General features: G+C 45.3%; 1 protein-coding gene across 1 annotated transcript in view; it reads left to right on the top strand.

Annotated features, from left to right (window-relative positions):
- Nucleotides 1-26,173, top strand: part of adam19b (ADAM metallopeptidase domain 19b) — a 153,752-nt gene that overhangs the window by 102,770 nt on the left and 24,809 nt on the right. The window contains exons 10-16 of the mRNA XM_041194317.1: nucleotides 8,670-8,754; nucleotides 10,012-10,151; nucleotides 16,831-17,008; nucleotides 22,924-23,013; nucleotides 23,860-24,055; nucleotides 24,332-24,440; nucleotides 25,834-26,038. Of these exons, the coding sequence (XP_041050251.1) occupies nucleotides 8,670-8,754; nucleotides 10,012-10,151; nucleotides 16,831-17,008; nucleotides 22,924-23,013; nucleotides 23,860-24,055; nucleotides 24,332-24,440; nucleotides 25,834-26,038 (1,003 nt within the window). The remainder of the gene's footprint in view (nucleotides 1-8,669; nucleotides 8,755-10,011; nucleotides 10,152-16,830; nucleotides 17,009-22,923; nucleotides 23,014-23,859; nucleotides 24,056-24,331; nucleotides 24,441-25,833; nucleotides 26,039-26,173) is intronic.

Genomic DNA, 26,173 nt, shown 5'->3' with positions numbered 1-26,173 from the left:
TGGACCCTTCCAGGTATTTGACAGCCTTCTTTTACCCTGGTAATAGGGATTGTGGTCTCCGCTGTTGGCACCTCCTCTGAAGAGGAAGAGAGGGGCAGAAGGAAAAGGAGGCCAGGTATCCCTATGCAGCTTCCAGGGGAGTGGCCTGTGGGTGGAGAGGTGCAGGGACATGGGATGCACAGCCAGCAGGTAGCCCAAGGCAGAAGGGGCTGCAGAAGACACCACTATCCTGCTGCCAGGGCTTACAGGTGGCGATGCAGCTACCTCAACATATCCGAGGTGCAACGCCGAAGGAGGCTCTGCCTCTCAAGGGACACTGTGACATCTATTTGTCAGATGATTGGGCCTGACATCACCTCCGAGACTGTGGGTGGACACCCTATGACAGTGGCTCTGAAGGTGACAGTGGTCCTCAACTTCTATGCCTCTGGCTTTTTCAGGGGATATTGGGGGATCTGTGTGGAGTGTCCCAAGCAGCTTTCCACAGTTGCGTCAAGTTGGTGATAAAAGCTCTATTTAAACGGGTATTGACATTTATCCATTTCCTTAAGGACGAGGCCAGCCAGGCTGAGTGAACCAGAGGCTTCGCAGCGATTACTGGGTTTCCCCGCATCCAGGATGCCACAGACTGCACACATATGGCCATCAAGGCGCCAGCGAGTGAGCCGCGTACCTTCGTCAACAGGAAGGGCTTCCACTGCATGAATGTGCAGATAGTGTGTGATCACAGGATGCAGATTCTGCAAGTCTGTGGAAGGTACCCTGGCAGCTCCTTCGATGCCTACATCCTCAGACACTTCCAGGTACCGAAGCTCTTCAGCTTGACTGGTTAGATGGCTGCTGGGTGACAAGGGCTATCCGTTGAAAATGTGGCTTATGATGCCTCTCCGCCACCCAGGAACAGAGGCAGAACAGTGTTATAATAGGAGTCATGCCTCCACAAGGGCGGTGATGGAGAGGACCATAGGTTTTCTGAAGATGCGCTTCTGATGCCTGGACTGTTCAGGGGGAGCACCACAACCACCCAGAGTGGGTGTCACTTATCGTAGCTGCATGCTGCGCTCTCCACCATCTGGCACTGGCAAGGGGGCACCCAATGGAGGAAGGGGATCTTGATGCAGCTCCACAGGCCACAGATAATGAGTCCAGTAGTGAGTCAGAAGAGGAGCATGGTGAGAACACTGAGGGTGTGGAGGCAGACCTGTGTAACCTTCAGGAAGGCAGGAACACCAGGGACGTCTTAATCCAGCCAGGCTGCCAAAGATCTGCTTCCACCTCATGCTAGGGCTGCTGCCTCCATCCAGGATGTCCGGAATTCCGCTGTCATGTGAACCCAAAGTCCACTCAGTGCCTGTGCAATAAAGTTTAGAGTCATTCACATCCAACATTACTTATTGGCGTACCCTACACCAAAAATAAAAGGTGAAGCATATTCAGGCCATCGCAAAAAAAGCAAATTTAATGTTATTGTCACATTGAAATCACATTGACTTGACCATTACTGGCAATGATGTCCACACCAGTAGACATATGAACCAAACAGGAGATCACCTGTGAACAGTCCCTCTTGTATTCATGGTGTCTTAACTTAAGTTTGCGAGTGTTGTGTCTCCCCCCAAACCCCACCCCTTTTGCTGGCACTGGCATTGGACACAGCTACTGACTCTGCTGTTTGTTGGCCTTGATGATCTTGGTGGTTGTCCTCTGGTCAGTGGAGCCTGTGCAGGCCCCGCCTGGGAGGGAGCGGCCAGTGCCAGGGCTGGCAACTCCCCAGTCATTGCAGCCTCATCAGATGCCATGGTCATTAGGCAGAATGGTGGAGGAGCTGTTGCTGTCATCTGGAGCGCCCTGAGAGGAGCCCGCAGAGACGACAAGCAGGTCGTGCACCAACGTGAGGTCGTCCTGGACCTCCCTGCTCACCATTGATGGATGGGCACCTAACTGGGACACTGGGTGCCTCATCCATCTCCTACACTGACACTGACAATCTGAGGTCATTGCCTGTGTGAGGGCTTGCAGGTCTGAGTGCAACCCCTGGAAGTCCTCATTCTGCCCCTGGAGCTGCCTCTCCATGAGAGTCACCACTCTCTCAATGGAGGAGGCAGTGTGCTCGGCCATGATGATCAACGCAGTGCTTATACTTCGCCTGGACTCCTTCACAACAGAGACCATGGCACGCATACCCACATGGATCTCCGCTAGATCCTTCTGCACATCCCGCTGGACTTCCAGCATCTTCCGCCTAATGGATGACTCCAGAGACTCATCATCTGCCATTGACCCAGCATCGTCCTGGTCTTCAGCTGTCCTCTGACTGCCAGCACCCTGGCCACTCTCTGCCTCTGCCTGCACCTCATGCATGTATGAAGTGCCCTCACCAATGTGTACCAACAATGTAGACAGCAACCTAATGCCCACCAAGATGCTGGTATCTGCGCTGGTGCCTGGTTCAGAGTGACACAGGTGCAGATGAAACCCGGCGGTCCTCTGGTGTCAGGGGTGGCCCTTCTGGGTCTTGAGAATGAGTGTGTGCTGAATCTAAGGGAGAACAATGACATGTCATTAGTTAAAGTTATCACACTGTCAGTGTGCATGCCAAGTACCCTGGTGAGACAATGGAGATCTGCATCATGGTGCCATTGTCTTTCAATGATCAATGGGGACTCCAGGTTTGAGGCTCCCAACAATTAAGAGACCACACTAGAATGGTTGCACAAGCCGAAACTCTCACCTCTGTGCACTGCACTCGTACCTTCGTCCAACACCCTGCCTCTCCTTGACTGGTTGCATGGGGAGCGTGCCGGCTCTCCAGCTCCAGGGCATCCTGCTTGAATTTGGTCAGCAATAGCAGGTTGGGTGGGCCTCCGCCTGTCTGTGACCTCTCCAATTAGTTATGGCTTGTCTTCTCCTGAAAGGACAGAGGAACATTGATTAGTCCCCTCTCTATCTGCAGCGCCATTGCAGCCTGGCCAACCCCACCTGATGAACACCTCACAGGGCACTTCTAAGTTGTGGCCCTTGAGCCACAAGGCACTCAGTCCAAGCAGCCAGGGCTCACTCCTTGACCAGCTCCGGTGTCATTGACAGTTGGCACTCAGACTCTAACACCCCTGGGCTCCACGGCCATCTCTCAACACTTCACCACACTGATCCATGCCAATGTGGTACTCGCCATTCCTGAGCACAGCAATTAATTGAACCTCTTGTGGCACTGCACCCATGTATGCCATCATGGCTGCTGACCCGGGCTGCCACCTCCTCCTAGGCTTTCTTTGTCAGGTGTGGTGGCCTGCTTCTGCCATCCCTTGGTACAAGGGTGTCCTTCCTGGCAGCCGCCCCCTTCAGGGGGACCACGAGACACTCATCCAAAAAGCAGGGGGCCAAGTACCCACCCAACCTGCCCACCCACCTGGCGTCCCCAGCTGCTACTGAGGCCATAAGTGCCATCTCTGCAATGCAGACTGTATGCTTCTTCAATGGCAGCCTTCAAGAGGCTGCCTGCGCCCATTTTTAAACTGGCCACCGGGACGCCATTGGACCCAGCGCATGACACGCCTTGCCCCCATCCCCGGCTGGCCCTTCCGGACCTTTGGGAAAGCGTGTTTCACGCTGCGCAGGCCTTAATCGGCCAGCCAGCGTGAAATTGCGGTTGTGGCCCGATTGCACTCGGGGGCCTGTTTCCCAGCCGCTCCCAGGCCCACCAACTGCGCTCGCCTGCTGAGCTGAAAATTCAGCCCATAAACTTTTCAGTTCCCAACTGAGTCTTCAACTGAGTTCAGACTTCAAGTAATAGTTCAGAGATAATATCAGTCTTTGTGTCCAAAACCTCTGTTTGGTTATACAAAAATCACAAAAAACTAACACTAGTGGATTACCGGAGCGATGGATAGTAATTCTTTAAGTTAGAGATGATAGGGTTATTCTCCCTATGATAATAGTTTATGTCTTCCGAATCTATTCCTATTAGTCTTTTCAACACCAATCACACTTCACTTTCAAATTTTGGGATTCATATTCATGTTTCACATATATACCTTAATCAGGAATCAAATGATCTTTCCAGTTCCTTGCTTTTTCAGTTTTGTCTCCCTTTCGGGTCATGGCTTGCTGCGCTTGTTGTTGTGCACATTGTTGGTTGCACTGTTGCATTTGTGCTTTCACTTGTAAGCTTTTCTTTAAATGTCTAAACTAAAGAAAATTTACAGTCAAACTTTTATAATTAAAACCATGGCAAGCAACTTCACAGATTAGACTTCTGCAATGAACCTTTGCGGACAAACTTATAATTCTGAACACCACTTTACAACTTTTTTATGACTTGCTTTCTTTTACAAACAGTATTCGCAGTATTGCACAGATGGTAACATGTTGCGCCTTCATTTCATGGATTTGGTTGTAGTCATTTCTCTCTCCAGTGAATTGGCATGCTGTACTGGCAGTGTTGTGCATGCTGTTCCCGATGATGTTGTGTCACGTGTTGAGAATGTTGCTGGTGTCACTGCTGATCTTTTCGGCTTTACCACTTCTGGTGTAGGCTGGATGTGGACTCTTTTCCTTCTCATCTGCTTACTTGTTTCAGTCTCCATGATGCATGATCTTGGTGTCTCAGTTTTACCAACAACTTTTGCTGGGTTCCGGGTTTTCAGGGTTGGCTCGTATGCATGTACAGTTTGTGCTCCCAATAACTCAGGCAAGAATTTGACATGTTTATGAAAGTGTTGACTTCCTTTTACCTGTGCATCAGTGAGTTGTTGTCTTATTTCTTCTTGGTCACTTTGAGGATGTATTTGCTAGGAAGAGTTGTCTTGTACTTTCTGCCATTCAGTAGCTCTACAGGCAATTTCATATCAGCCTTAAGAGGTATAGCTTGGAGTGACAGTAAGGCAAGGTTTGGGTCTTTCTTTGTCTCTCAGCCTTTGGTTATGGTCCTCTTGACCGTCTGAGCTGTGTCTTCCCATAAACCTGTGTCCCCTTGGGTAATGTGGAGGTGGAAGTGACGTGATGATGTTGAACCCATACTGTTCAACAAACTCCTTAAACTCCCTGAAGGTGTCTTGGGTTCTGTTATCGCTTATTATCCTTTCAGGAATCTCTGGCTCAACAAACAGGACTTGTACTGCTTTGGTGATTGTTGTAGCTCTCAACTATTTCAACTTCCTGATGAATAGGAAGTTTAAGTAATGTTCTGCTACTACATGATGCCATTCTTTGCTGTGCATGAATAAAATGGCTCCTACAGTTCGCCATGGTTTAGGTTGCATTTCAATAGCTGCCACCTCCTGTTTCTGCTGTGTGCTTCTGTACTTCTGGCATACACCACAAGTAGACACTATTCTTTTGATGTCTTGTTAGATGCCTATCCAGTACACAGCCGATCTGGCTTGGAACTTACTGTTCTCCTTGCTCCAAGTGGCCATCAGGTATGTTCTGGAGAAGTTCTTCCTGCATCATTTTGGGTATGATTGTTCTGGATCCAGTTAGCAGAACTCCATCTTCTAATGAGACGTCATCTCTGATAATCCAGTACTGCCATATTGTTGGCTGTGTTTGCAGTATCTTGTCAGTCTGGATCACTTGCTGAGAGAGCATCTGTAACTCTTGTCTTTGCTGTCTCATCTCTTGTTTGGCTCAGTTTTGGTGATGTTACATTCACTAGGTGATGGGTCTTTACACCTCAATCTTTCATCTTATGTTTCTCATGTGCCAACAACTGAGATAAGGCATGTACTAGCAATGTTTCCTGGTTTGTATTTCAAATTGAAATCGTAACTCTGAAGTCTCAAGAGTAACCTCTGCAGTTTTTCTGGAGCTCTACACGGATTTGTCCTGTCAATCTACTCCAGTGGATGATGATCTCTTTCCACTCTGAACTTTCTTGCATAGAGATGTGCATGGAACTTCTCACATCCATACACAGCTGCCAAAAGCTCTCTTTCTATGTTCGCATATCTGGTCTCGGCTGATGTTAGTACTTTGGATGTGAATGGCATTGGCTTTCCCTCTTGTACCAGGGCTGCTCCCAGTACTTTTGTAGAAGCATCTACTTGCAGAGTGACAGGATTCTCTCTGTTGTAGTTTGACAGACTTGTCTCCTTGTATACTACTTTGAATTTGCTGAAACTCCTGTCATGTAACTCTGACCACTGGTACTCAATATCTTCCTTCATCAGTTCTCATAGATATGCTGTTTGTCCTGACATGTGAGGTATGAAAGAGCTCACGTACTGGATCATACCAAGGAAACTTTTCAGCTCTCTCTTGTCTCTTGGAGCTTCCATCTCAGAGATGGCTGTGACATTTTCAGGACCCGACTTGACTCCGTCAAGTGTGTACAGCGTTCTGAAGAACTGGCATTCTATCACCTCCACAATGCATTTTTCTGCATTTAGCTTGATCCCAGCTTGCCTGGTCCTCTCCATGGCTTCATGTAGATGCTAGTCATGATCTTTCTCATTCACACCATAGATCAGTATATCATCTGTTATTCCCTGTATGCCTCATCTACTTTCTGCTGGAACACACCATGGCTCACTTTAAGGCCAAACAGTAGATGCATAAATCTGAACCGTCCAAAGGGTGTGTTAAATGTTGTCAACGGTGAAACTACCTCGTCAAGTTTCATTTTCCAATTGCCATTTCTGGCATCAAACTTGCTGAAAATTTTTGCTCCTACTGGCATGGGACAAATTCTTAGCCATCCATTTGGTGTCTGTCTGTCTCTCTCACAACAATGGAATTTACGCAACCTGTTGGCCCTGTGACTGTGGCAATTACTTTCTTTTCTTCAATCTCTTGGAACTCTCTTTCAAGCCTTCCTTTTAGCTTTATTGGTATTGGGATGAACCACTGGTTCCTACTCTGGATCAATAGTGATGTGATACTCAAAATTTTCAAAGCATCCAACTGTCTCATCAAAACACTCTATTCATTGGTCCAGAAGCTTCTGATCGGAGGACACTTTTCAATGGGTGTAATACCTTCAACCTTCAGTGATGCCTCCTTAATTTTCCTGGGGGTTTACTGAGACCAGCTGCTGTTCTATGCAACTGATCAATCCCACTATAGTAGGGCCACCTGTTTCAGTGATGTAGAACATAGAGTTAACATATTTTCCTTTGTGCGTCATTCTAATTTTGGGTCTTTTCCTGCTGTTGAATCTCAGTTCCACCATATACTGTCAGCATGATGTTGCCCAGATTCAGGGCATCTTTCTTTTAGTAACTATTCCTTTTCAGATTTTCAGAAAGATCTTCTGGTATAGCTTGAGCAGGATGATGTTACTCTGTGCTCCATATCAAGACTCAACTTCAGATTTATGGTTGTGGGCTGATCTCTCACCTCCTTCCTGATCTGAATGGGTGCGTGAATTTCTTTTCTTTGGGAAATGTCACATCCAGACATTTCGTGTAGGTGTATGGTTCCAATGTCTATTGTATCCTCAAACTCTCCATCATCTTCAAGAGTATGGGCGTTTTGGTTCATTTTCATTCCATTCACCCTGTTGCTCTGTTTCTAATAACTCATTTACCATCATCTTTTTTTATTCTGCACATCTTTTCCCAGTGTTTAGGCTTTCCACAAGGTCTACAGTTTAATCCATGTACGGGACATTTCCTTCTGCCTGTGAACTCATGGTTGTCCATAATTCTGGCACAGTTTTCTCTCTATCTGTTGTGCATTCTTTCGTTGCTGTTTCACTGCATCAGTCCTGCTGCTTTATCTGAAGGCTAACCATCTGGGTGGTCAGTGTCTTCATCTGTCTACTTGTGGCTTTATGAGCTCTGACAGTGTCAACAGTTTGTGATTTTGTGAACTTGCCCATTTGAATTAGGACCTTTCGTGATGATGGATGTGCAGAGCCCCAGAATGAGCCAATCTACCAGCTTTTCATCCTGTTTCCTTAAGTTTACTCTGGCTGGCTGCATTTCTCAATGTTGTTAAAATGTTGTCAACAGGTACACCAGGTTCCCACTTCAGGCTCTGAAATTCATGTCAGTAGATCTGATGGTTTGACTTTGACTGGAGATGTCCACTGAACTTCTCAAAAATCTTGGTTGGATTTTTGCTGACATCTCGCTTATTTCCCGACTATTGAAAAGATCTAACCCATTCTCTCCTGCCCACAAAAGGACCTTTTCATTATCACTAGTATTTTTCAGAAAACTGTTGAATGTAATTTTGCTCTTTTGCTTGAACTTCTCAAACACCTCCATGATGTCATCAGCTTCCCAATTCATTGTGGGCTGGATCATCGCATTTATTGCTGTGGCCATCTTATTTTTGCATGATTCGCATAGCTTGTTTGGGCATTAATTTGGGTTGATTTTCACAATGAAGCTCAACATTTACATCATTCATAAAGTTTGAGTTCCATTCGCACAAAAAAATCCTGCTGCCACCATGTTATATTTTGTGGAACTCCTAAATAAATTACACTTTTGACAAAAATTCAGGAGCTTACATCATGTATAATTTCTCACATTGTTTTATGTGTGGCAGAATGATACAAGGTGTGTTTGTCACACAGGCTGTAATGCAGTAGTGAACAATGTGGCATTATGGATGTAGACACGTATGAAAACATACAGAACCCAAACCATTTTGGAATGATAGAACATTCGATCTTATAATGTTAGATTTATTTTTCCACAATTTGAATTTACATTTAGGGGGATCACCTTCAATGGCACCACGATTGGTTTGGCACCTCTGATGGGCATGTGCTCAGATTATCAGTCAGGAGGCGTCAATATGGTGAGTGATTCAATATGGTAGCAGCTCTCACACAAAAGTTCATGTATCTACTTTCCATCAGGCAATGTGATTTACAAAGTGTCAGAACACTCAGTTCCACAGAATGACGGAGCATTGGTGAGTTCTCTTTTTTGGGGATTATTGGCTTGAGGGATCAGTAGCTTGTTATAATGTTAATATCATGTGGGTTTTATTAATACATTTAAGACTTCCAAATAATTTTGTATCTGGGACTTTTTCCACGCTGTTGCAAAATTGGCTGCCATTTACAGATAACATTAATCAGCATGGGGTCTGGCAGTATTTTTGGCCTCTGTGCCCCTAAAGGTGGGGAAGGGGTTAGCAGTAAATCAATGGAGCAGTACTCTGGCTTTTGTTTTCCAGCAGAGAGGTAGAGTCTGTGGATGTTAAGTGTGTCAGCCTAAGAGTGTAGACAGGATCAGATTCAGTTGTGACACTCCCCAGTACCCTATCGCCTTCCTGTCTGGTGGATCGCATGGAGAATGGGCATTGATAATTGCCAGTGCCCATGGAACAACTCTGTGGAATCAGGAAAGAAGGGATGCAGAGGAAGGAGATGCTCTTTGGGTATTATTTCAGTGGTGTCAGCCTTGGCTCAGGTGTCAACTTTGTCTCAGGTGATAGCACTGTCGCCTCTGAGTCAGAAGACTGTAAGTTCAGGTTCCGCTCCAAAGCCTTGAACCAAAAATCCAGCCTAACACTCCAGTGTTGCACTGTCATCTTTTGGATGAGATGTTAAAAACTGTGGTCGCTTATCAGGTAGACATAAAAGATCCCAAAGGACTATTTGAAGAATAGCAGGGTAGTTGTCCTTGGTATCTGGGACAATATTTATCTCTCATCCAACATCACTAAAAAAAGATAATCTAGTCATTATCCCATTGTTGTTTGTGGGAGGCTGCTGTGAAAATTGGATGCCACATTTCTGACATTATAACAATGACTACACTTCAAAAGTTCTTAACTGGCTATAATGTGCTCTGGGACATCCTGAGGCTATATAAATGCAAATATGTTCTTTCTTTCTTTATGTCCTTCTTTCGATTTTTCTTTCTTTCTTGGGTTCACAGTTATCCCAGTTATTGTTCTACCAATATTGTGGTTGCCTAAATATTGAAAAGACAAATTCCTGGACTATTAACAAGAATAAAAATGCCAGAAATGAATGTTTACAAAAAAAATTCCATTCTTGAAGCTGATAATCTTCCTTACACCATTGATCTGTTCTCTTTCAAGGATCACTCCGACAGTGCAATCGGTGTCGCTGCCACCATGGCACATGAAATGGGGCACAACTTTGGGATGAGCCACGATGCTGACGGCTGCTGTGCGGCTCGCCCAGAAGATGGAGGATGCATCATGGCTGCAGCCACTGGGTGAGGGCCCAAAACCATCAGGATAGTGTCCGAGTGTAGCCTTGTGAGATATATGTTGGTTCTAGGCTTGCAGCAGAAGTGATTCAGAACAGTGGATCTCTTTTACAAAATGCGAAAGCCATGAGTAGAATTCAAGAATGAGTTATTAAAAGCTTTTCCCTGCATCCAATAACCCTTGTAATCAGCAACATGCATAAAATAAAGAGACTAAAAATCTCCTTATCCCAATTAACAAATTGAGAGTGAATAATAAAGCACTTCTTTGTACAGTCATTTCTAGTAAACGCCTTTCTGGAAGCTGTATAAAAGACATGACATAGTGATAGGACCCTGGCCAAGTGGCTATTTAATGCTCTTTCTAAAGCGCCACAGAATGATGGAGCATTGTTTCTCCCCTCAGTGAGTTCTCTGTTTTGGGGATTAATAGCATGAAATAGCTCATAATAATGTTGATATCATTTGGGTTTTGTTAATAAATTTAAGACTTCCAAAATGATTTTACATCTGGAATCTTTTCCACACTGTTGCAAAATTGGCTGCCATTTACAGATAAGATTAATCAGCATGGGGTCTTGGCAGCATTTTTGGCCTCAGTGCCCCTAAATGTGGGGGAGGGGTTAGCAGTAAATCAGTGGAGCAGTGCTCTTCCCTTTGATTTCCAGTGGAGAGCTGGGGGTCTCTGGATGGTAAGTGTGTAAGTCTGAGAGTGTGGGCAGGATCAGACTCAGCTATGACGCTCCCCAGTATCCCATCACCTTCCTGCCTGGCGGATCACATGGAGAATGGCCGTGGATGGTTGCAATGCCCATGGAACAACACTGTGGCACCAGGAAAGAAGGGACGTAGAGGAAAGAGATGCTTTTCGGGTATTATTTCAGTGGTAAAAGCAAAATACTGCAGATGCTGGAAATCTGAAACAAAAGCAGAATATGCTGGAAAACCTCATTAGCCTTGACAGCATCTGCGGAGACAGAAACAGAGTTGATGCTTTGAGTCTGTATGACCCTTCTTCAGAGCCTATCACAGTGGTGTCAGCCTTGGCTCAGGTGTAAACCATGTCTCATTTGGTAGCAACAGAGAGAGTTGGACTGAGGACTAGTCATTCTTAAACCCAAGCACTTCTCATCCAACACCCTTGCCCAATATGTCTGGACTGAAATAATACTTTGCTAGATTCAGCCAGCAAACATGCTGTCAGTTAGGATTTATTAATTTCAGATTTTATTTATGGCCCCATAGCAGTATTTCAGAGAATATTAGGAAGTTCTCCGCAGTGTCATGGCCAACATTTATCCCTCAACTAACATCACTGAAACAAGTTACCTAGTCATTTACTCATTGCTGTGTGTGAGACTTGTGCAAATTGGCTGTTGTTTTTGTCTGCCAAATAGCAGTGTCTGCAAGGTTCTTCATTGGTTGTGAAGTGCTGTGAGGTCCTAATATCTCGTCTGAAAGCCTGCACTGTCAACAGTGCAGCATTCTCTCAGTTCCGCACTGGAAATGGTGGCTTAAATTATCCGCTCAATTCTCATGGAATGCGGTTTGAGCCTATGACTTTCTGGTCAGGAAGTAAAGTGCTAATACTGAACCAAGGTTAATATTGGTACAAGTCTGGACATTTGATGCCTTTGTTTTTCAGAGGCCATACTAAGCTCACTTCAGCCAAAGACTTTTCCTTGACTCAGGAATGACCATTGAGTTAATTCTTCCCCCAGGTCATTAGTCTATGCCTTTTCTGTTCTTTGGTTCTGTAACACACCAGGTTGTGCATTTATCCACAAAGTCATTTTTGAAGGATTTGAAAACAATGATTAACTTATAAGCGGAGTCTCCTTTCCCATCCACTGCTCAAACTATTCAGAACCAGTCAGACCTCAGATCAGAACCCAGTCTCAGCCTCAACTCCTGGCCTAATCCACCTGTGACAAAAACATACTTTCTTTGTCTTTGTGGAACGTTTTTAACTTGTGCAGCCACAGTTTCATTGTGGTTTGCAGTGAGCTAGACTATTGTGCAGAAAGTTCATATTATATTGTTGCAGTTCGGTGGGGGTGGGGGGTGGGGGGGGTGGTGGCGGTGACATTCCTTATGGTGCTCACATGCTCATGCAGGCTGGGTGCAAGATATTGGCTCCTTTTTTAACTCCAGAAGGTTTTTGGGCGCGTGGTTGGTGAGGTGACTTGAAAACAACTGCTGCAGAAATCTGGCCCAGCCTCACTGACATACTGCGTTAGGGCGATAACTGGAATTCAGCAGGAAACAACTGGTGGGTTCTGGGAAATCAGGCAGCAATGGAAGCAAGAAGATTTAGTGATTGCCCCAGGCGCATCATGGAGAGGCTGCTGGCCAGCAACCCTATTTTTTAAATCACATCTCCAATATTGTTAGAGTGTAGAGAAAAATAGAAAACTGCATGCATTTTTCTGTAATTTTGTTTTAACTGATGCTCGCAGCTAGGTCCTTGAGATTATTCTTGAATTCCTGAGGACTCTAGGACAGCCCTGGAGGGTTGGCAACCTTACTGTCAGTGCCAGGGATTGCTTATACTCCGTACTGATTTACAGGCATTTGCCCCAATATAATTGAGAGATTCAGCCAACGACTGATTTGTTTTAAATAAAAACTGAAAATGCTGGAGAAACTCAGCAGGTCTGGCATCATCAGTGGAGAGGGAAACAGGGTTAACATTTCGAGTCCATATGACTCTTCAGAGCTAAATGAGAAGTGGAAATGTGATGGATTTTATACTGTTTAAGAGGGGGTGGAGCAGGTGGAATGAGATAGAAGGTCAGCGATAGGTGACAGCTAACAGCTAAGGAGAGATTGACAGAGATGTCATGGACACAAGACAGGGAGTGTTAATGGTAGCGGTAAGGAGTAAAGAAGGTGCTGCTAGTAGCATAAAGTTAAGATAGCAGGTGTTAATAGCAGAACAAGGGTCAACATTCTGTGAAAGTAAAACATAAAAGCAAGTGACAGATGGCCTGGTGCGGGCGTGGGTGGTTTGGGGGGAAGGATTAAAAAGATGAACAAATAAATGAAAGAATAAAATAAAATGTAAACAAAAATAAATTTAAATAAATAAATAAAAATTGGATTTAAAAAGGGATCAAGAGGGAGGAGAGAGTTCGTGGTCTGAAGTTGTTGAACTCAATGTTGAGTCTGGAAGTCTGTAAAGTGTCTAATCAAAAGATGAGGTGCTGTTCCTCCAGTTTGCTTTGAGCTTCACTGGAACATTGCAGCAGGCCAAGGACGGACATGTAGGTCTGAGAGCAGGTTGGTGTGTTGAAATGGCAAGTGACAAGGTCTGGATCATGCTTGCAGACAGACCAAAGATGTTCTGCAAAGCGATCACCCAGTCTGCATTTAGTCTCCCCAGTGTAGAGGAGACAGCATTGGGAGCAGCGAATATGGTAGTTTCACGCTATTCACAATATATGTCAATGATTTGGATGAGGGAACCAAATGTAATATTTCCAAGTTTGCTGATGACACAAAACTATATGGGAGTGTGAGTGGTGAGGAGGGTGTTAAAGAGGCTTCAAGGCAATTTAGACAATTTGAGTGAGTGGGCAAATACATGGCAGATGCAGTATAATGTGGATAAGTGTGAAGTTATCCACTTCAGCAGGAAAAACAGAATGGCAGAGTATTATTTAAATGGTGATAGATTGGGAAATGTTGATGTACAAAGGGACCTGGGTGTCCTTGTACACCAATCACTGAAAGCCAGCATACAGGTGCAACAAACAGTTAAGAAGGCAAATGGTATGTTGGCCTTCATTACAAGAGGACAGGAACAAGGATGCCTTACTGCAGCGGTTCAGGGCCTTGGTGAGACCACACCTGGAGTATTGTGTGCCGTTTTGGTCTCCTTACCTAAGAAAGGGTATACTTGCCATAGAGGGAGTGCAGCAAAGGTTCACCAGATTGATTTCTGGGAAGACAGGATTGTAGTACAAGGAGAGATTGGGCTGACTAGACTTGTATTCACTTGAATTTGGAAGAATGAGAGGGATTCTCATTGAAACATATAAAATTCTGACTGGGCTAGACAGGGATGATGTTTCCCCTGGCTGAGAGGTCTAGAATAAGGGATCACAGTCTCAGGATATGGGATAGGCCATCTAGGACTGAGATGAGAAGAAACTTCTTCATTCAGAAGGTGGTGAATCTGTGGAATTCTCTACCACAGAGGACTATGAAGGCCAAGTCACTGAATATATTTAAGAGGGAAATAGATAGATTTCTAGACTCTAAAGGTGTCAAGGGGTATGGAGAGAGTGGGAGTATGGCATTGAGATAGAGGATATCATGATCATATTGAATGGCGGAGCAGGCTTGAAGGGCCGAATGACCAACTCCTGCTCATATTTTTTATATGTTTCTAGGCAAAATTGAAGGAGGTGCAAGTGAAGCACTGCTTCACCGAAAGGAGCGTTTGGGGCCTTGGCTGCTGAGGAGGGAGGGGGTAAAGGGGCAGGTGTTGCACATTCTGTGATTGCGTGGGAAGGTGCCATGGGAAGGGGATGAGCATTTGAGGGTAATGGAAGAGTGGACCAGGGTATCGCGGAGTGAATAGTCCCTATGGAATGCTGACGGGGGGTGAGGGGAAGATGCGTTTGGTGGTGGCATCGTGCTGGAGCTGGCAGAAGTGGTGGAGGATGATCCTTTGAATGCAGAGGTTGGTGGGGTGAAAAATGAGGACAAGGGGTCTAGGATGGAGGGGAAGGGATGAGGGCAGAGGTGCTGGAGATGGGTCGGACACGATTGATTTGTTTTGTCCCAAAGCTGTGTAGACTCAGGTGAAAGGGTAAGCCCCAATCTGGGGTTTTAGCTTTGATTGACAGCTGTCTCTGAGAAAGGAGATGTGTCATTTATTCGCTGATGCCCTTGTTGATGAATAGCCAGGGCTAGAGTTCTCATAGTATAGAAACATAATGGAGATTACCCAATTTCAGCCTGTGAATCGTGCAACCAACATTTCAATGGGCAAAATTTTTCACTCGCGTGTGGGCTCGCACCCAACCCGCTCGAGCGTGAAATAGCACGTGATGACGGGTGAGCGCCATTCGGCCCTTCATGCGATATTTCAGTCGGTGGGCACAGACGACAGTTGGCAGTGCGCCCACCGACAATTAAGGGCCTATTAAGACCTTTAACGTAGTAATCAACCATGATTTTCCACTGCCCGTCCAATGTTACAGTTGGCGGGCGGGTGAATCGGCCAGGCAGCCTTTGTATTTTTGAGGAAACCTCATCTAAGGGCAGGAAGAGATTTCCAATATTAAATTTAAAAAGATAAAAATGTTTGGACAGAATTTACATCAGCCATGTGTTCAGGTGACTGATCCTGATATTAGGACATTTTTTGACCGGATTTAAACATCTTTATTTGATACTTTTGGAGTCTTCAGCTCCCTGAGGCAGCTCTCTGTCTTCAGGGAGCTTTCTGTGAGCGGTCCCCCATGCCCACCCTGACTTCAGCGTTCGCCCTCCTCCCAACCCCCACCTCGGCAGTGCTGAGCATTTCAGGGCACATTAATTGGCCAGCCAGGATGAAATCACGGTTGGGGGCCGATTGTGGGCAGTGGCCCATTTCCCAGCTTTCACGCCCGTACGCTCGAGGGCCCGCCGACCACACCCATACACTCGAGGGCCCGCCGACCACACTCGTACGCTCGAGGACCCGCCGACCACACCCGTACACTCGAGGGGCCTGCCGACTACACCCGTACGCTGCTGACCACGTCCGTACACCACCGACCACGCCTGTACGCTCGAGGGCCCGCCGACCACGCCCGTACGCTCGAGGGCCCGCTGACCATGCCCGTACGCCGCTGACCACGCCCGTACGCCGCCAACCACGCCCGTACACCGCCAACCACGCCCGTACGCTCGAGGGCCCGCTGACCACGCCCGTACGCCGCTGACCATGCCCGTACACCGCCGACCATGCCCGTACGCTCGAGGGCCCGCTGACCACGCCCATATGCCGCTGACCATGCCCGTACACCACTGACCACGCCCGTACGCTCGAGGGCCCGCTGACCACGCCCGTACGCCGCTGACCACGCCCGTACACCGCCGACCACGCCCGTACATCGCCGACCACGCCCGTACGCCAAACTCAAATTCTTGCCCAATGTGTATAAAGGATACAAGGTAAATTGAAGGAAAACCAGTCATTTCATGCTGGTTTGTTCTGATCTGGGCTTAGAATTGTACAGACAGCCCTCGCCAACAGCAACCAACCTGCATGTGTTTATTTACAGCAATTGGACCAAGCAGCCTTAAAAGGTTAGGCCGTAAAGTAGCATAGCTCTACCTTAACAGCAGAATCATTCATTGTACATTCTCTCTCTCCCTTCTTGTAGTGCCCTCCATGTCTGAGGATTGCTAATCATGGTTTATGCTATGATATCACTACGTGGCAACATGGGAAGGCAGGTTTAAAAAGCTACATCAGCCGATATGGAGATTGAACTCATTATTGGCCCAATGAGTGATGTTGCCCCACACCCTAGCCATCTAGCGAACTTGAACCCTTCACTGTACATTGCATGGGGTAATAGCTATCTTGATATAAATCGGTGTATCGCCCACTTTTTTCCTGAGCAATGCCTCAAAGGTTCAATGGTAAGATTCCATACGTTTATATCTGATCCTTATTCTTCAGTGATCCGTTCCCCAAAGTGTTCAACAAATGCAACGAGAAGGAGCTTCAGAAATATCTGCACAACGGCGGAGGAATGTGCCTGTTCAATATGCCCGACACAAACACGCTGTACGGAGGACAAAGGTGCGGGAATGGCTATGTGGAGGAAGGCGAGCAGTGTGACTGTGGGGAAGTTGAGGTAAGCTGACTCCTTAAGTCAACCAGGAAGAGCAGCTTCCTCAATTGAAACTGTGCAACTGTTGCCATCTTAAAATTCCACACTTCCTGCTTCCTGAATTATTTTGGTTTGACAGTGAACTAGTAGTGTCAGCCATGAGTCAGTTGGTAGAGCTCTTACCTTTGAGTCAGAAGGTTGTGGGTTCGTCGTCCCATTCCAGAGACTTGAGCACATAAAATCCTTCACTTCACTTCAGTGCCACCCTGAGAAAATGCGGCACTGTTGAAGGTGCCGACTTTTGAATGGTGTTGTCATGCCTGGAAGCTCGTTTTGAGCAATGCGAAGATAAGGAGGACAGATACGAGGTTTCACGTCCTTGGGACTCATCAGAGCAGAGTTATGAAAGACCCGCCAGTATAAAACAAAATTTAGTTAATTTTCAAAGGATAAGACTTGTAGTTTGGGATATGAGGAAGTTCCAAACACCTAAGAGATTTTGGGGTTGATTTTCATGCAGACAGCCTGGGTGTTAATTTAGCAGCATATTACCCGCACTTTAGATTAGATTAGATTAGTGCCAAAGAGGTTGCATTAAAAGTTCACCTATATTATTTTGTGTGTGAACCCCCATGAGCATTTATTAGCGGGGATAAAAGGAAAAGGGTTGAGATTTCTGGAAATCAGAACAGAAAACACGAATTATATGGTTTGCTTTCTGATTTGTTTCTTTATGGGGTATGGGCATCTATTGCCCATCCTTAGCAGCCCTGAGAAGATTCTTTGAGGATAGTGCTCCTGCTATAGTGTTAAGTAAGCTGGCAAGGAAAAAGGAAACTTCCGTTTTTATATAGTCCCTTTTACGACCTCAGCATATCTCTCAGTGCATCACAGCTAATGGAACACTTTTAAATGTAATGAAAGAAATGCAGCAAATTTGTGCACAGCAAGTTCCCACAAAAAGCAAGAAGGTAAATGAGATGCTGTCTATTTTAGTCAGCCTTGATAAAGAGAAACGATGGTTTAACATTTCAGCTGAGAACCATTTACTTAATTTTTTTTAAAAAATTCTTGTTGTGTTTTTGATTCAGAAGTACTGGCACGGTTCCCAAAGGGCTTTTGTTCCTTATTATTCGAAGGAACTTAAATATCTATTTAATACAGAGCAGCTGCCCGTCCTATTCCTGAGGCTGCATCTGTGTTGCATATGGGGTTGGTGTAGCAGGGCAGGGTCAATGTTTACGAGCTGAATGATTTTGCTTTGTATGATATATTTCAGTGACAGAATTTTTCGTATGTCGGGCTAGCGTGTGCCCCGACCCAAGCAAGTGTAAAATGACCCGCGATGATGTTAGGCGAGTGTTCCGACATCATTGCGCACTCCCACGATATTTTAGTCGGCGGGCACACACAGGAGTGAGCAGCACAACCACTGACAACAGGCTGAGTAAGGCCATTAAAGTACCAATTAAATGAAATTTTTTGTTGCCCATCCAACCTTATGGTTGGCAAGCAGGCCAAAAGGCCAAGTGGCCTTTGGATCTTTTAGGAAACCTTATCCACGGGGGGGAGATGAGTTTTCCAACAGCAAATAAAAATAAAATAAAAATGTTAACATTCCATTAATAACATGTCCCTGCTCATGTGACAGAGTCACATGAGGGGATATGTATTTTAACATTTCAAAAGTCTTTATTTTTCATTTTTTAAATTTTCAGCTCCCTGAGGAAGCTCTGTGTCTCAGGGAGTTTTCATTGCGCACACTTGTGAACATGTATGCTTGTCCTCCTCCCTCGCCCCCCACACAGGCAGCGCTGAGTGCTTCAGTGCGCGGTTCACGCTGGGTGGGCCTTAATTGGCCCATTAGCGTGAAATCGCGATCGTGGCCTGATTGTGGGCAGCGGTCAGCTTCCCGACCACGGCCACTCGCCCATGCCAAGCCTGTCCGTCGAGGGCAAAATTCTGCCCCAGGTTTTCCAGTAACCCACTGTTAAAGCTAAAACAGATTGCACAGGGAGCTGTCACATTATCCAATGCCTTATCATGTGTCAAATCCTTAATGGGAGATGGATTTCCATGGGATTTCTCATGCACATCTGCTGGAAGTTGGGCGAAAGCCTTGGCAGGCCTGGAGAAATGGCAGTAATGCTGGCTTTTCTGATGATTCTGCTGAATTTACAGCAGGCAAGCTGATGAATCTTAGCAGAGACTCACCCTTTGCTTTCTGGGAACAGGGCCAAGCCAGTCAGACAGAATAACTGAGATCAGGAGCTCACAATGCAGAAGCAATAATTAGTTGCCTGTTCTGAAGGGTTAGCAGCAGCAAGTTATACCACCTCTCATTGTTACTAAGTACACTAACTTGGCTAGAGGTGAATCATGGTTCAGTGGACAGCACTCTTACTCTGATTCAGAAGATTGTGTGTTTAAGTTTCACTCCAGAGACTTGCGGCCAAAATCTAGGCTGGCACTACAGTCCATTACTGAGGGAGAGCTGCACTATCAGAGGTGCTGTCTTTCTGGAAAATAATATGTAGGACCTTTGCCTTTATTAACAGAGAATAGAGTGCAAAGGCAACCGTTACACTAAACCAGTGTAAAACAAGTTCTGCCCTAACTGAAGTATTCTGTCAAATTCTGGGCACCATACTCTATGAAGGCTGTAAAGGCATTGGAATTGTTCCTGTGATGTGAGCTAACAGTTATGTGTTTAGTGTGGAAATACTGGGTTTGTTCTCCTTAGAGCTGATAAGACTAAGAGACGTTTTAAATCATGGTAAGAGTAAATGAAGAGAAAATGTTTCCAATAGCTGACAGGTTGATAATCAGGATACAGATTTAAAGTTCTTGAGAAAAGAGCCAGAGGGGACTGGAGGAAAAACTTCTTTATGCAAATTGTGGTTAGGATTTGGTATGCACTGGCTGACAGGGTGGTGGATACTGATTCAGCAGTCGCCTTCAAAAGGGAATTGGATAAATACTTGGAGGAGAAAAAAATGTAGGGATATGGGGAAAGAGCAGGGGAAAGGTAACAACTGGGTTTTCTTTGAAAGAGCTGGCAAAGCCCTGAAGGGATGAATGGCCTTCTTGTGTGCTGTACTATTCCAGGATTCTATAAAGTAAATTATTTTTTTGAATGATGTGTTAAACCCAGGGCCCAACTGCCCTCTCATGTTGATGTAAAGACCGAATGGTACTATTTGAAGAAGAGCAGAGGAGCTTTTCCCTGTGTCCTTGTCAATGTTTATCTCTTAAGCAACATAACGAAAGACAGATTGTCTGACTGTTGCTATTTATGGGACCTTGCTATGCACAAATTAGCTGCTACATTTTTTACATTGCAACAGTGACTACATTTAATTGGTTGCAAAGCATTTTGAGTTGCCCTGATGTTGAGAAGGTGCTAATACATAAATGGAAGCTTCTTCTTTCTTATTCGTGATATGCACCACATTTTTTTTTCAGTTTTTTTTAATGCTCGAAGCATGCATCTTATGATGCTCCTGTGAACTGAGTTAGGTTAATATGTAACGGGAGCGGTGGGGGGAGATGCAGAGGAGAGATGCTGCAATTGTCCCCCTTGCCACTTGTTTAGGGAGGGAAGATCATCCAAGGTGCTTGCTCTTAATCTCTGTGCAGGGTGCTTACTTGCCTCTTGTAATGGAGACAGTGCTGGTGACATAATTTCCAACTTTTTCACATGGCATCCATTATCCCATGTGCTATGACTGAGTTCTTATGCAAAAGGCTGCAGATGTCTGGTAGGAATTAGGCTGCCTGATGGTGCCTTAAACATTGGACAAGTACCTCTGTGATAGTTTTAACAGATGGTCCCTTCCACCTCACATAGCACCTAATTCCAACCATCCTCTGTTGCACTTCATGCCGTGTTGGAAATTTAAAATACAGTAAAATCTAAAATTAAGATGTTACCAGCACTCAGAGAATTCTAATGCTAACACTGTTGGGCAATCCAAATTAAACAGGAGCAATTCAGCACTGATCCAGCATGAACACAGCGCTGATCAGCACGGATGCGGCGCTGACCCAGCACGGACGCGGCGCTGACCCAGCACGGACGCAGCGCTGACCCAGTACGAACACAGCGCTGACCCAGCACAGACACAGCGCTGACCCAGCACAGACGTGGCACTGACCCAGCACGAACACTGCGCTGACCCAGTACGAACACAGCGCTGACCCAGCACGGACGCGGCGCTGACCCAGCACGAACACAGCGCTGACCCAGCATGAACACAGCGCTGACCCAGCATGAACACAGCTCAAACATAATACCAACCCACATGCACCCCATCACAGCACCAACCCAGCTTCAACAGAACATGAACACCACACAAACACAATAAAATACTGTGTTAAGTTTCAATTTGTTACTTCTTTTGTAGTGAGGTGCGAGTGACTGCCCTTAACATCAATGCAGCATTCAACTGAGTGTGTCATCAAGGAGCCCTAGTAAAATTGAAGTTAATGGGAATCAGCTCAAAAACCTTCCACTGGCTAGAGTCATCTGTAGCCAATGGAAGATGGTTGTGGTTGTTGGAGGTCAATCATTTCAGCTCCAGGAGTTCCTCTGGGCCCAAATATCTTCAGCTACTTCATCAATGACCTTCCCTCCTTCATGAGATCAGAAGTTCATTGATGATTGCACAATATTCAGCACCATTTGCGACTCCTCTGTATGCAGCAAGACCTGGACAACATCCAGGCTTGGGCTGATAAGTGGCAAGTAAAATGCATGGCACACAAGTGCCAGGCAATGACCATCTCCAGCTATAGAATATAACCATCTTCCCTGGCATTCATTCCCCACCATCAGCATCCTGGGGGTTACCATTGACCAGAATCTGAACTCGACCAGCCATATAACTACTGTGCCTACAAGTGTAGGTCAGAGGCTGGGAATTCTGCAGTGATTAACTCACCTCCTGCCTCCTCAAAGTCTGCCCACCATTTACAAGGCACAAGTCAAGAATGTGATGGAATACTCTCCATTAGCCTGGATGAATGTACCTCCAACAAAATTCAAGACAAAGCAGCCCACTTGATTGGCACCCCTTCCACCACCTTAAGCATTCACTCCCTCTACCACTGGCACACCATGGCTGCAGTGTGAATCCTCTCTAAGATGCCTTGTAGCAATTCGCCAAGCCTCCTTTGACAGCACCTTACAAACCCTCAACCTCTATCACCTAGAAGAACAAGAGCATGGGAAGACCACCACCTGGAAGTTCCCCTCCAAGTCACATACCATCCTGATATGGAACTATATTGTCGTTCCTTCACTGTCGCTGGGTCAAAATCCCTGAACTCTCTTTCTAACAGCAATGTGGGTGTACTTACATCATATGGACTGCAACGGTTCAAGAACGTGACCACCATGTTCCCAAGGCCAATTAGGGATGGGCAATAAAGGCTGGCCTTGCCAGCGATACCCACACTCCATAAACAGATTTTAAAAAAGGCCGTTTTGCACTTTTTTATTCATTAGTCACATCTTCTTCCAAACATATTTCATCCAAAAAAATGCTAACTAATAAAATCTACCAAGTAAAAATGATATCCAATCACATTCCAGCAAAGGCACATCAGCATGTTATATCTGTCCAACATAATTCATTGCTCTGCAAAAATTAGACTTATCACCAACGGCAAATAACTTCTCAAAATAATTAAACTTCTGGGGAAAGGGGTTGATTGGGAGGCAGGGAAAAGCATAAAAGGCACCCTACTAATGGGGTGTAGATTAAATGGTCCTACTTGAAGGCAGGGAGTGATAGAGATCCTTCCAAGACTCTTAACTTAGACCAGATATTGAACATGACACCCATCTGATCTACATGACATGTGAGCACAGAAAGCCCAGGGCTCCAAGTGTGTGACTCTATTGCTCTTCATCGTTTCTTGTGCTTGCTTTTCAGGAATGTAACAACCCCTGTTGTTATGCCAATAACTGCACCCTGAAGATGCAAGCAGAATGTGCTCATGGAATCTGTTGCTCTAAGTGCAAGGTCAGAACCCTTTACATCATCATGCTTTAAACTCATTTGATGATTTGCAAATGTCCATTATTACCCTATTTCACAGAATCAGGGAATGGTTACAGCACAGAAGGCGACAACTTGGCTCGTCATGTCTGCACCAGCTCTTTGAATGAGCAGTGCACCTAGTGCCACTTCCCCGCCTTCTCCTCGTAGCCCAGCACATTCTTCCTTTTCAGACAATAACCCGATTCCCTCTTGAATGTCTCATTTGAAGCTGCCTTCACTACACTGTCAGACAGGACATTCCAGATCCTAACCACCAGATATTTAATGGGTAGCTCCAAATTACTTGTTGGATTGTGATAAACACCCAAGTAGTTTGCTAATATTCCTCTGGGGAAGGGAAAAAATGGTGCTGGTTTTGGAGAAGTGAGAGTCAATGCAAGCCGAGGTGTTCAGGCAAACTTCTGTCTACGCTAAGTGAACACGGCTACTGACATGAGCAAACTAATTAATGCACTAAAAATAGCACATAGGGAACAAGACTCTTTGGTAACCTCTTCACATTTTAGCATTTTGTCATAGCTGGCTCAAGCATTGAACTATTGGTTCCAAAACCCAATTGGCGACTGCCCAACAGTACCTGGGCTAGAGCAATGATGCTCCTCTTACTCTTCAATGAGGGAAAACGCACAGGAAAAGTTTTATTTGTGGTAAAGCCATCCTAGCATTCACAATAAAAAATGAAAAGACCCGAGATGAACCTACCAAGACGCACTTCTGTGAATTTGACCTATGACATCCGAATGGTCCAGCAAGATAAACGTGGAGCAGCCCCACACTCATGCAGAGGTGGATTTTTTGTTCCAACAGTTAAAGGCCCCTGGCACTGTTTGCAGGAAATCATCGGGACCATGTGACCTACCTGAGTATTGTTCTGGGGACTCGGAGTTCTGTCCAGCCAACTTTTACCAAATGGATGGTGTCAGCTGTGATGGAGGTCAGGCCTATTGCTACAATGGGATGTGTCTAACTTATAAAAACCAGTGTGTGCTGCTCTGGGGTACTGGTAAGTGCAAAGAGAAATCCCAATGACCCTGGATTCAATTATGGCTATTTTTAATTTAGCTTTGTCTTTTTATAATCTGTCTGTTTGTGGACAATTGTTAACTTTTGTTCCCTCTCCATGGATGTTGCCTGAGCTGTTGGATGTTTCCCAGTGTTTTCTGTTTTAATTAATGAGTAATCCCCATTATTTTACCGTCTTTTCCTGTTCCCCTTAGTGCATCTTGTGCTTGACACGTATTAAAGGTTTCACCCCTGATTTTCTCCTTTGTGATTGCAGGGGCTCAGGCTGCTCCGGCAGCATGCTTTGAAATGGTGAACAATGCCGGGGACACATACGGCAACTGTGGCAAAGACCAGCGAGGAAGTTACCGCAAGTGTGAGACCAGGTAAAAAGGCCACCTTCTGTTTCTCAGTGACAATCGGCAACCTCACCTGTATTTGATTGGCCTTGTGCTGTATAATGGAGGTTGTGTGTGAGAGGGTGAGCAAAATTGATCCATGATACTAGCACTACTAATGGCCGATAGCAATTTGGCAGAGCTTTTGACCTCTCCCCTGCCTGATTTTCTCTTCCATTTATTTTAAGTGGGTAAAGAAGATCAGTGCTGTATAAACGAGCTCCTGATTTGCAATCTCCTTTTTTGTGCAATTGCTAATGACCAAATGCACCCATGCGTACTGTCTAAAAGAAATAACTTGTCTTGAAAGGTGCTATATAAATTCATCAAGATGTCCCAAAGCGTTTTACAGTCATTGAAGTACTTTCGAGGTGTAGTCACTGATGTAATGTAGGAAATTCAACAACCAATTTAAGCGCAGCAAAGTGTCCACAAACACCATTTGCCAGGTAATCTGTTTTTCTTTCAGCGATGTTGCTTGAAGGGTAAATATTGACACAGATACCAGGGGCGGACTTATTTACTCTTCTTTGAAATAATGCCATTGGCTCTTTAATGACTACCTGAGAGAGCAGATAGGGCCTTAGTTAAACAGCTCACCTGAAAGATAGAACCTCAGATAGTGCAGCACTCCCTCAGTACTGCATTGGAGTGTCAGCCTTGATTTTTGTGTTCAAGTCTCTGGAGTGGGACTTGAAACTGGAATCTTCTGATTTTAGAGGGGAGAGTGCTACTGACTGATAAACAGTTAGAACCTGACCAAGTTAATGTCCTTAACAGAACATGACAACAGGTAATATAACTAACCCTTCTAAACAAGTGACCGGTGATTAGCTCAACATTGCGAGTTCCTGACCTTGGTCAAGTTGTATCAGTTGCCGATGACTCACTTTCTGGAAAGAATGTAGAGGGGTGGAGGAAATGTAAGTGAGAATGCAGCAAGAGGGAGAGGAAAGGAGAAGAAATAGACATTAGCAGTGGGAGAGGAGAGCAGGAGCAAATGTCTGTTACGGCGCCAATAAAAGGGGGGAAGAAATAAATAGAGAGCATGTGATGGAAGGTGGAGAAATAAATTGGGGAGAGTGTGAGAGTGATTGAAGGAGACAGAACAAAGGAGATAGCGGCAGTGAATTGGAAGAGGGTGGCAGACAGACAGTGGGGTGGAATCTAGCCTAAAATTTCCATCTAGAGATTATATTTTAACATTATTAATTAAACAACTTTTTTAGAAGTGTTTTATTTTCCTGTATAATTCATGCTCTAAAAGAGTGAAATTGAATCTTTGGCATGGTGCATCCTTTAGCAGCCGCAGAGAAATAATTGGTGCCACTGCTCTCAGGTCTTCTAACTTTTTAATATGTGTTTTTTTTTGTCATAAAAGGAATGCCAAGTGTGGAAAAATACAATGTCAAAGTGGAGCTGAAAAGCCCCTTGATGCAAACGCTGTTGCCATTGACACGACAATAATCTTGGATGGGAGGAACGTGCAGTGCAGGGGAACCCATGTGTACACGACGCCAGAACTGGAAGGGGAAATTCTGGACCCAGGACTGGTCATGACTGGAACAAAATGTACTGAGAAGCACGTGAGTTCCTCTGGTTTGTTAAAAATGCGAAGTTGACAAGTGGGATGCAGGCGTGCCTGTGGGCTAAAACAAATTTAGATCACAGACATTTTGCCTGTGGTCTTGGTGAGTGAATTGTCCACCTTTTGTGTGACC

Source organism: Carcharodon carcharias, chromosome 8 (genome assembly GCF_017639515.1).
Source record: "Carcharodon carcharias isolate sCarCar2 chromosome 8, sCarCar2.pri, whole genome shotgun sequence".
In the NCBI taxonomy this organism is placed as follows: Eukaryota; Metazoa; Chordata; class Chondrichthyes; order Lamniformes; family Lamnidae; genus Carcharodon; species Carcharodon carcharias.
This window is presented reverse-complemented; position numbering and strand designations above follow the sequence as displayed.